Source organism: Protobothrops mucrosquamatus, unplaced genomic scaffold, assembly GCF_001527695.2.
Source record: "Protobothrops mucrosquamatus isolate PMUCROS unplaced genomic scaffold, P.Mucros_1.0 scaffold4, whole genome shotgun sequence".
Classification (NCBI taxonomy): domain Eukaryota; kingdom Metazoa; phylum Chordata; class Lepidosauria; order Squamata; family Viperidae; genus Protobothrops; species Protobothrops mucrosquamatus.
In genome coordinates, this window is record NW_015386391.1 from 233,567 (window position 1) to 244,799 (window position 11,233).

General features: G+C 56.2%; 1 protein-coding gene across 2 annotated transcripts; it reads left to right on the top strand.

Annotated features, from left to right (window-relative positions):
* Positions 1-3,000: 3,000 nt before the first annotated feature.
* TSC22D3 (TSC22 domain family member 3) lies at positions 3,001-10,104 on the top strand. Of its 2 annotated transcripts, none has more exons than XM_015832482.1 (3): positions 3,001-3,293; positions 8,894-8,945; positions 9,450-10,104. In XM_015832482.1, exons 1-3 carry the CDS (start codon positions 3,001-3,003, stop codon positions 9,693-9,695), a joined length of 591 nt encoding a protein of 196 aa, XP_015687968.1. In that variant the 3' UTR covers positions 9,696-10,104. The 2 variants fall into 2 exon arrangements, with proteins under 2 accessions (XP_015687968.1, XP_015687970.1); XM_015832484.1 differs by lacking the exon at positions 3,001-3,293 and adding an exon at positions 8,637-8,801.
* Positions 10,105-11,233: the final 1,129 nt, after the last annotated feature.

Genomic DNA, 11,233 nt, shown 5'->3' on the forward strand with positions numbered 1-11,233 from the left:
TACCCAAGCACTCCGAGTTTGTTGGCGATGTCCATTTTGCCGTATGAGTTCATGGTGACCTAACCCTAACCCTAAGTGGAATTTTCCTCCAATGGGATTTTCCCATGAATTTTACCAGGAAACATAGATAGGGCAGGCTAGAAAAGTCAGTGCCCTCCTAACCATACCCAAGCACTCCGAGTTTGTTGGCGATGTCCATCTTTCTCTCTGAGTTCATGGTGACCTAACCCTAACCCTAGGGCCTCAGCTGCCCCTCTCCCAGTCTTTTTGCCCTGGGGGTGCCGGCCCAGGAAGCTAAACTGAGAGGCAGAAGGGGGGGTCTTTTTGCCCACCTGTGGTTCCTTCTCTGTTTAGCTCAGTAAATATCTCTTAAAGGATGATCCAACAAGGCACAGGTTGTCTGGTCCCTCCTAAGTGTTGTGTCACAAATCCATAGATGCTTTTATAAATGCATATTTGAGAAGAAATATGTTCACACATCCTCCTTTAAATGGAAGTGATGGAGCTGTGAACTTCTGTGAACATGACACAGCATAAGAAACTGGCAACTTGATGGATAAATGACTCATTTTCTCCACTTATGAGACTTGAGTATTTGGTCCCCCAGATAAAGCCGTATGAGGAAATACCGTTTTTTTAACCAAGGTTTCCAGTGCTGAGATCAACCATTCAAGCAGCTCCAAGTCCCTGACTTCTTGGTGAGACAGTTGAGAATGAGGACCCGGGCTGAACTGGGTAGAATCGCAACTGTGCCTTTTGTCAGATAGAGCTCACACATTGAGTCTTTGAGAAATTCAATCAATGAACCTGTGTCTTTTTGATAGCAAGAGCTTTTTCCCCACGTGAGTGGGGGAGAATTAGCATGCAGCTTGCCAGTGCAGCCTGTCTCAGCAGAAGGCAGAAATGGAGATTAATTATCGAAAGTGAGGCCTGTGAAAGCAATATTGTCTTGAAACCTTGAGGGAGAAGCTTTATCAATGATGCTTTATGGGCTGCCAAAGGGGAAAGCAAGTGATCCTTCATGAGACCGTTTGTTAATCTTGGAAAGAGTTCTAGCGATATATTGGGAATTCTAGACTTGTTGAGATAAAGGTACTCAGGGTATAAGAGTATCAGTTCTTGGCCAGTTGCTTTTTAGATTCCAGAACATTCTTTTCTTATCTTTTTCTTTCTTGGCCCAAACTGGGCTTGGGGTTAACTTTTCACTGGCAGATGATAATAGATAATAATTCTTCAAACATCAAATTAATCTGCAGACTGTATCATCTTCATTTTATAGCAATCGTGCTTTCTGGATAGTCTAATGCAGTGTTTCTCAATCTTGGCCACTTTCAGATGTAGGGACTTCATCTCCCAGCATTCCCCAGCCAGCTTCTTCATGTTGGCTGGGGAATTCTGGGAGTTGANCCAAGCACTCCGAGTTTGTTGGCGATGTCCATTTTCCTCTCCGAGTTCATGGTGACCTAACCCTAACCCTAAGTGGAATTTTCCTCCAATGGGATTTTCCCATGTATTTTACCAGGAAACATAGATAGGGCAGGCTAGAAAAGTCAGTGCCTTCCTAACCATACCCAAGCACTCCGAGTTTGTTGGCGATGTCCATTTTCCTCTCCGAGTTCATGGTGACCTAACCCTAACCCTAAGTGGAATTTTCCTCCAATGGGATTTTCCCATGTATTTTACCAGGAAACATAGATAGGGCAGGCTAGAAAAGTCAGTGCCTTCCTAACCATACCCAAGCACTCCGGGTTTGTTGGCGATGTCCATTTTGCCGTATGAGTTCATGGTGACCTAACCCTAACCCTAAGTGGAATTTTCCTCCAATGGGATTTTCCCATGAATTTTACCAGGAAACATAGATAGGGCAGGCTAGAAAAGTCAGTGCCCTCCTAACCATACCCAGGGGTGTCACAGCCATCACCTTAGAAGGGGAGGAAGAGGCCGCAGGCACCTCTCGCGAAGCGTGACACCGCCCTCCTCCCCCGGGTTAGCTTGGTCTGCACACTGACGGTGGTGTCTAAATTTGTATGGGGGGAAAGGAGTACTCTGAAGCGTATCCAAGCACGTGGGCTGCGGTGCCTCTCCTCCCCGCCGGGTAATCCTGAATTCCAGACCCAGAAGAATAGGTTAGCCTCCCCGAAGGGCTCCCTGCCTGCCTGGGACCATCTATCCGCTTTTCCCAGAATAGCGAGCTCTCTTCTCCTAAATCTGGGGGGGGGGGGACCAGGTTTGAAAGGAACTCGGGACCAGTTGAGGGGAGAGAGGCCAGAGCGGATGACCGAGCAGCGGCGGGCCAGAGCCAGAGGAGCCCGGCAGAGGGCGATCGCAGATGGGTCTGGTCGGCGTACGCCGAACCTCCCCCCCCCCGCCCCGGACCCCCGAGCTCCACGTTGGCGAGCGGTCGAACTGGGAAAGCCGCCTCCCGCGCGCCGTAAGCCCGGGAAGACCCTCGGCCGCGCTGCACCCGAGCTGGCCAATAAAGATTTCGCTGCCGTCCGCCAACAGGCGCCCCGGAGAGCTGCCCGGCCGGGACCCGCGGGAGCAGGCGGAGCGCGCGCCTCTTCCCCCCCCCCCGCAAGTCCAGCGCCCGCCCCCCGCTGTTGTGGAGGCGCCGCCCTCGAGACGGACCTGGTATCGGCTGAAGGCGCCCGGGAGGGGGGGGGACGGAGCAGCGCTCACCAATCCGGGTCGGCGCCGAAGGAAGGGGCGGGCCGGGAGGCGAAGGGAGGCAACGAGGGGGGCTGCTGGCCGAACAGTCCGGTGCGCAAAGCGAAGCTGAGCGCAACGGGTGCGGCGTGATATCGACCGATCCAGCAACTAGCCGAGCCCGCGGGGCAGACGCGGAGACCTTGGAGAGACCTCCCGGCCAGCAGGACAGAGACCGACACAGCCGCCTCGGGGCTTACTGCCTGTCCCCGACCGCCGGCGAAGGGAGCCAGTCATCAGCCGTCCGAGCCACCTCTCCGCGCCGCGAGCTTCGGCCTTCTGGCCGGGACCGGAATGTCGAGCTCCCCCCTGAAGGAGCGCCGCTCGCCGGTGGGGCTGGACTGCTGCAGCTGCTGCCTGGATCTGGCCAACGGCCCCCTCGGCTACAACAGCAACTTCACCCCCCTCCTCCAGCTGCGCGAGCAGTTGGCGTGCGAGAGCCTCGGTGCCGCGCCCGAGCTGAGGCGCCTCATGCGGCAGGACTCCCTGGAACCGGTGGTGCGCGACCCCCGCTATCTCCTCAGCCGCGGGATCTGCAACCGGAACATCGACCAGACGCTGCTCTCGATCCTGCTCTTCTTCCACAGGTGGGTCAGGGCTGCGGGACGGCTGCCGGTGAGGGAATTCCCGGTGAAGCGGCGAGGGGGGGCTGTTTGCCTGGGGAGGGCGAACCGACCGCAAATGGGCTGGGGTGGGGAGAGCCGTGCAGGTCTCTGCGGGCACAGACGACAAGGTCCTTTCTGAAGGCTTCCTGGCTGCGACCGGGCAGCAGTTCCTGGGACCCTTCCCCGTTCAAGACGTCTCCCTGCTGCATTTGCCCTGAAAATGCAGCAGAGCCCTCCTGGGTGGGGAGCAGGGCCTAGGGGCCGGCATTCGCCGGGCTCCAGGCCTACCATCCGTGGGCAGCCACAGGCGCTAAGAAGAGACTTGTCTCCCATCTCTGCTGGCTTGTGAGGAAGAAACTGCCTGATGACCCCAGGGGCTACCTTGCCCCCCCAACGGCAGCCTAAGTGACCATATAAGCTGCCGCTGCTGGAACCTGGCAGGTGTCCGAGAGGACTTTGCCCTGGGAGTGCCTGTGGGACGGTTGTGGCTGACCAAAGACAGCCCCAGCCTGAGCGTCATTTCATAGGAGTGGGCGTAGCTTCTTTCCCAGGAAAAGGGATTTCTGTAGGTACTGTGTTGGTCGAGTGCTGCAAGGGAGGCAGGTCTCCTGGTGACAGGGTGTGCCTGGCAGGCTGGGCGTGCCTGTCTTCCTCTGGTCTTGGAAGAGGTTCCAGTTTGGGTACTGCCTGAAGGAAATGCTGGCCAGGAAGGGCTTGCTCTGGGGTCAAGGAAATGGCAAGGAACAGAGTCCAGTTGGGCTGCCCCTCTGCCTCAAGCACCCCCATCAACTGGGAGTCATCCTGCCTCAGCCCCCAGGGCAGCTGAGACTTAGCAGGTGCTTCCTCTGAGAGCTGCTGCATTGCCCCCCTCCATTGGTGGAATGGGCCGGCCAGGGATTGTGCTGGCAGGCGGGCACAGGGAGTGTGAGAGCCTGGCATGATTGAACTCCTGGGATGAGCATGTCAGTCAGCAGTTGTGCTTGTTTGAGCACCCCGCTCACATCAGCTGATCTGGTGATTGCTGGCTCCCCTGGTCCCTCTGAGACCTGCTTCGCCTGAGAAGCACCCTGGCAACTTTTCCTCCCAAATGTGCAACCTAAGAGGTTGGGATCTGGGGAGGCAAAGGACTCCATCCTCTTTTGCGCTTTCTAGCTGGGCAAGGGAGAAGGTCCATACTACGAGAACATGAAGGGGAAAGGGCTGCCAATTCTGAAGGGACCCAGCTCTCCTCGGATCCTCAGGCTAGAAGTGTGGCTCCTGGTTTCATTGATTGTATCATCAAGCTTGGCTGCATTTAGTCTCTGCTCAGGCTTCTGGGCCAAGTTTCCTTAAGCAGTGCCCAGAGCCTCGCCCTGCACCAAGCAGTGCTTAAGGAAACTTGGCCAGAGCAGATGGTTGAGTTTCAGAGGCTCTGCTGGTTTGATGGCAACCCCTGACTGAGCTCCCTCGGGTACCGCTGAGGACCACAACTACTAGGCCAGTCACATTAGCAGCTTCAAGCTTTCAAGAAATGTTACTGGGGCTGAACTTGATCAAAGGGCACCCACTTGGAGGTGGCCAGAGGCTTTGCAGTCAGAAGTGTGTGCAGGAAGAGCCAAACTCCAGGGTGGAAGTTCTGTGGCTGATGGTTGCGATGGAGTTGAAAGGGACAGTCACCTGCTAGCTTCAGAGGGAGTGATATGTTGGGAGCATCGAGTTTTCCTACCCTGTTTTATTGGTCAGGCACTGTGGGGATGGCAGATGGGCAGATGTGAGACAGGCTGATGGGATGCAGGTGTTAGCACAACAGGCAGGACAACTTTTGGGGAAGGTAAGCATGGCCTTAACTGGTCCCTGGCTCAAGGCAATTGGACTTCTACATGGGGAGATGCATGATGGTGACAGGCATCTGCATTGCTTCTTCTGCTGGGCACCCAACCAGAAGACACATCTCCCGGGTTCCCTCCCCATGCTGCTTTCTTGACTGGACTGGGGTGGGAAGGGCAATGAGCACCACTCCCAGCCCTACCCAGCCCATTATTTCAAGGACTCAGGGCTCTGCAGGATCCCCTCAGCTGAATGAAGAACACTTTACCGTGGCACCTATAAACAGCTGGCAGATTTAACTGCTCAGGAACAATTAATGCGCATGGGATGAATGGGATCAGCGGTGCCAGACAAGGAACCGCTCAGCTGGTGAGCCATTAAGGTCTTCATTCAGAAGCTGATTCATTATTTGGTGTCAGAAAAGCCTATCTTGTTTCGTCACCCATTCATCCCTGCAGACCCTGAGAAGGGGACTCATCAAAACAGGAATGCTGATTCCACATGGAGCCCAAAGACCCCCACGTGAATTTCAGGGGGTGGCAAAAACAGCAAGAGCTTCATGCCTTGGCCTAGGATTTGGGGAGGAGAGTGAAGTCAGCCAACAGATAGCACAGAAAAGTAGTTTCCACAAATCTTGGCTTGTTGTTAGAGGCAAGGGAGGGCATTATCCTCAAACCCTTTTCCTGGGCTTGGCGCATGTTCCCAACAACAGTGACCCTAAACTCACAATGCCGCTGCTCTGTCCTCCAGGGAAGCTGGCAACCACCAGGCCTGCCAGCTGCCTGGGTGGGGGGCATTTCTCTTTGCTCCCCAGGAGCACCCCCTAATCACTCCTTATTTTCCAGCCAGTTTAGTGAGCCAGCAGGCAGAGTGAGCAGGGGAGGCAGCTGCTAAGGGAGTCTTCCCCCCACCACAAATCCTGCATTGTGACATGATCCAGAATGAGAAGTTTATCAAAACGTGGGGCACTCTTCTGCATAAGCCAGTTATAGGCCCCAAAGGGTGGCTGAAAGTCAGGGAATGCTGATCCAATTCAGAGATGTGGATTGATATTCACATCATATACTAAGCCAGAATATCTTTTCTGATTGGCAAGTTATGATTTGTGGCTTAGTGTGCATTGCAAGAGTCATCAATATGCAGTTCTGTATGTGAATATAGACAACAGTGAGGCTGCTGGAGCAGAGAAGCACAGCCCCCCTCTCTTCTGGGGCCTCTTTCCTCCCCAGCCTTTATCTTTTCCCTTCAAGAATTTGCATGAAGGGGCTGCTGGCCTTCTCCAGGGATGCCCCCCCCCCTCAAGCTGCACAGATCTTCCAGGCAGAAGGAAGGAGACTACCTGGCAGCTACAGAAACCCACCGGCCAAAATATGCTGGTGCTGACATATCCACGTGTATTTAAGTGGTACCAATGAAAACAGGCTGGAAAAGATGTGTTTCTATGACTCTGCATGTGCAGGTTCCCATGCAGACAACAACACCTGGGAAGACTCAGTTTTCAGTGCCCCAATTTGAAAACAAACCTTTAAGATTATAACTTTGCTGACAATCCAGTGCAGCTCAGTCAATAGGTCCTGTTCAGCGGTTTAGCAATGGGGGACGTTAAAAGCTTCCTGGGCAGCATATGTGCTCCCTCTGTGTCCCCATGTAGCCCTTTGAGCTCTTCTCACCCTTTCAAAGAGTCTCATTTTCAATCCTTGGAAGGAACAGCTGCCTCCCTGAAACAGGGACTCCTCCGTCCCTCCCACTGAGGGAATGGTTTCCTTTTAGGGAACCTGGTTGCAGACCCCTTGACAAGGCCAGCCAAAGATGCTGGGACTTGCTGCCCCCTTTACAGCCTGAACACTGTGGGGATGGAAGGGAATTCCTTCTGGTTCCCAGGCTGTGGAGTGAGCGAGCACAAGGCAGCCATGTGCTGCATGTCCCGCCCAGGCCATGTGCTGGCGTGCCAGTAAACTCAGAACTGGGAGTCCTGCCAAGGCCTCCATCAACGGGAGAGGCCTCCAAGCAGCTGGAAACGGAGCCCGCCAGCAAGTGGTTCACTCTCCAGCCGCAGGGAGTCCTTGCCCCAAGACAAGCAGAGGAAGAGAGCCGCTGCTTCTCCAGGAAAGCCACCTCACCCTCCGGAGCTGCGGTCTCCTCCTGCCACTGCCTGAATCCCCAGCAACATTCCCCTTTACTACCAGAGGGCACCAATGAGAGATGCCAACCACGGGGTTTCTGCCCTGAAGAGAACTCTGTGCACATCGCCAAGCACAGGCCTTGGTTTGTTAACCTGCCACCACAAGCCCTTTTGGTGCCTGCAGGGAAGACCAACCTTCGGGGAGCAGCACTGCTGGAAAAGGGAGCTGGGAAAGACACAATTGTCCCAATCTCAGGAGGAGACTCCCGAGCCCCTCTGCAGGGCAAGGCCTCTTTCGCAGCGCCAAGGAAAAGAGCCAGCTGTGCCTGCTGCCATGCCTCCCCCCCCCCCAGATCCTTGGCAAGAGTGGCTTGCCGAGCGGGCTCCCTTCCCTTTTCTTGATGCCCACTCCTGCTCCCCGGGCTAGAGGGAGGCCGTGAGCGGGAGGACAGCTTTTGGAGACTCACAGAGCCAGGAGGAGCCCTCTCTTGCTATGGGGAGAGGCGGGAGGGCGCGCGCAAGGAGCGGCCACCAGAGGTCCCCCTCACCCGGTCAGAGAGCCGCTGCCTGGCTCACCTCTGGCCTCACCAAGTCGCAATAACAACATGTTTGGGTGGCTTCTTACGTAACTGCCAACCTCGACCTAGTTCCGCGCTGCGCTTGGGCAATACTTTACATTTCTGACTCGGCCTCCACTTTTGCAACGCCTTCATTAGTAGCCAAGGCAGATTAAAGGGTGGCGGTGGTTGGCAGGGTGTTGCAAGGGGTCGAACGTGTGAATCCGGGGGATGAGGAGGTGGCAAGTTGCCCTGCGGATAAGCGGGACTTCTCTTTGCAGGAGAGGATGAAAGCGGCGTTGTCCCGTATGTCTCCTGCAGCCCGGAACTTGCATCCGAGTCCACGGCGGGAAGGGGGGGTCGGATGGAGCTATCCGGAGCCCCCGTCCTTCGAAGGCGGCTGTCCGCTTTCACGACCGGCGTCCTAGACAAAGGACCAGCGGGTCCCGGTCTGGAGCCGCAGAAATGGGAAAAGTGGCGCGCTGCTTCCGCTGACGTCGCGGGGGGGGCCAGCGCCAGCAGCGTCTCCGACTGGCGCCCTTCGGATGCTTTGGCCCACAATTTGCAGCCGCCCCCCTGCGCCTTCGGCCCCGGGACTGCAGCTTCCTCGCGGTTGTTACAGCTGGAAAGAGCTGCGCGTCTCGCCTGGGGCTCGCGAATTCGGGGCGCGGCTCGACCGGCTCGATTGCGCGGAACCGTCCGGGCTCAGCTATGCGCGGTCCCGGCAGGAGGGGCGTGGCCTAATTTGCATAGCACGCTGAGACCATGTGACGTCTCGAGAGCCTTCCTATATAAGGCGGGCGAACGCCGAAATAGCTGCAACTCTTTCCGGCCGTCATTTTGTGTTCCCTTCTCTCGGGCTCTCCGTGCGCTCCCCCCGACCATGAGTACTGGCGTGTACCCGTTCCCGATGGAGGTGGCTGTCTACCAGCTGCACAACTTCTCCATCTCCTTCTTCTCCTCCTTGTTGGGCGGGGACGTGGTCTCGGTCAAGCTAGACAACAGGTAGAAGCGGCGTCAGGCTGGGGAGAGGGTTAGCCGGGCGGGCCTGCCTGTCTCGCGTGCTTACGACGACGCCGTTCTCTTGTTTCTTGCAGCGCGTCCGGGGCCAGCGTGGTCGCCATCGACAACAAGATCGAGCAAGCCATGGTGAGTGTCTCGGTGGGAGGTGAGGACGCGCGCTGGCCCGCCGCAAACGGGTTGCGCTGCGGCTCCGCGCTACTTGCTGGCGGAGAGGAGGCGAGGGAACGCCACGCTCCCTTCGCTCTGGCCCGAAAAGAAACGGCCGGTGTATTCCGGCGCAGGGCTCAGATCGGGGGCTGCAGTTCCGCAGGGAGAGTTCAACGGAGCAGATGCAGAGAACGGGGGCCTTGCTGCTCCAGCCTTTTAGCGGCGAATTTTCGGGGGCCTGCAGGCTGCGGGTTAATTTTGGACCTAGCGGGAGAAGGCGGGCCTCCCCTCTTCCTGGAGGGCGGCAGAATCTCGCCGCTGAGCTGCGGCTCTCGCGGGCGCGCGCGCAAAAATCCAGTCTCGGTGCTTTCGGGACACGAGCCGCGAAAGCTGCCGGCCGCCCTGACCTTTGTCTAGCCGCGGAACTCGTTTAGAAGCCACAGTTCTGTTTACTCACCGGGACTTTGCTCCTCCTCTTTCCAGGATCTGGTCAAGAACCACCTGATGTACGCAGTGCGGGAGGAGGTGGAGGTACTCAAGGAGCAAATCAAGGAGCTGGCTGAGAAGAACTGCCGCCTGGAGCGCGAGAACAGCTTGCTGAAGAACCTGGCCAGCCCTGAACAGCTGCAGAAATTCCGCTCCCACCTGCTCCTGGAGGCCCCCGTGGCCGAGAAGAAGAGCCAAGGGGCAGCTGCCCCAGCCCAACACAGGGCGGGCTCTGCGGTGTAAGGTGGCTCTGTCCATGGGGTGGGCAGAGCCACAGAACTGCTTCAACTTGATCTCCAAGCTAACGTGGTTTACTCACATCTCCTGTGGAGGATTCCATAGAGGGCCTGACGGAGGCCCTTCGCCTGTGACCCCTTCCTTGGGTCTGGCCACAGACTCTCCTGAGAAAAGGAGCAAGGCTGCATTGGAGTTGCTATGGGCACACGGCTGCTGCACCTGAAGGAGACCGGGTTTGCCTTTCCACGAGCACCCTGGAGAAGGGGCTGTGCTGAAGGGGGGGGGGGCAAAGACTGTTGGTTTAGAAGAATCTGGTTGGAGGTTTTCTTCAATCAGCTCAGAGAAAAGGCAGCCCCCACCACTCCTGGGATAGGAACAGGAGCAGCTGGTCAGCTGGCAAGACTTTCCCCCCCCCCTGCCCCTCACTAGCTCTCTCGCTCCACAATCCAGACCTCTGTGCCTGGCACCTGCCTGTTGCAGACTTGGGCATGTGGGGAGCTGCCAAGATGCGGACTAGAATGAGGACTGCAAGCCAGAGGGGGGGGGGGCTCCTCATGCTGTGATTTGTCTACTGACAACAGCCTTGGGGGGGGGGCTCGGTTCATAGCCTTTATCGATGTTCCCTGGAGCCCCTGAATCTCTTGATGGGGTCCAAAGAGGATCGCCAGGGGAGCTGGAGGAGGTGGCTGAGGGACTCACACACCCCCTGGGGGGGAGGGAATCTTGCTTCTGTAGTGCATTCTGAAGATGGGTGCATAGTGAGATATTGCAATAAAGTTTGTCATACACATCTGTCTAATCAGTCTTCTTTCCCAAGGGGAGGGGGTTATGCAGAATGTATAGTGGACACTGGCAGTGGGACCAAGCAATGGAGGGCTGTGGATTGGAGCAATAGAAGCATCCATTGGGTAATTTCTCCATCTCCCCCCCCCCAAGCTTTGACTGGCTCCAGTGACTAGAAGAATCTCCAAGGACCGACTACCTGATTAGGCTGCAGCTTCCCCATTATCCATTTGAAAACCTTTGGGGGGGGGGGTGCATGTACACTGGCACACATCTTGATGGCTGGTGCAGAGCAGCCACCTTTCAGCATTAATACACAGACCTTTCAGCATTAATACAAACAGCTATATTCATGGAAATAGCCATGATTGATTTGATTGTAGTTTGTTCAACTGAATTTTGGAGGCTTGTGCAGTGAAATCCTAAATTATCCACTGGGCTGACTATGCGCCACTACAAAGCTGCTGCAACCACCTGCCATTTTGGATTTTGTGAAGTGGGACCTTGACAGCGGGAATGAGTATTGCCCCAAGATGAGCTGCCCTGCGACCCCACCAACCTCTGCAAAAGCAGAGATGAAGGGACTCCCCAGGACAATCAAAGATGCCCCTGATCCTGGTCTTGCAGCTCCGTTGAAGGGTAATTGAACTGCGGGGCAGAGGCCAGTGTCCTGCAAGCTGGGTTGGGATGCTTACATGCATCCCCCCCAGCATGGCTGGTAATCACTGTGAGCCCACTGGAGAGATGGGTTCAAGCGAGAG

What these genes read in the sequence shown, in the direction of transcription:
- TSC22D3 (XM_015832482.1), top strand. Translation starts at nt 3,001, where the DNA reads ATGTCGAGCTCCCCCCTGAAGGAGCGCCGCTCGCCGGTGGGGCTGGAC. An exon ending in ATCCTGCTCTTCTTCCACAG is followed by an intron (nt 3,294 to 8,893) that starts GTGGGTCAGGGC and finishes TGTTTCTTGCAG; the next exon opens with CGCGTCCGGGGCCAGCGTGG. An exon ending in ACAAGATCGAGCAAGCCATG is followed by an intron (nt 8,946 to 9,449) that starts GTGAGTGTCTCG and finishes TCCTCTTTCCAG; the next exon opens with GATCTGGTCAAGAACCACCT.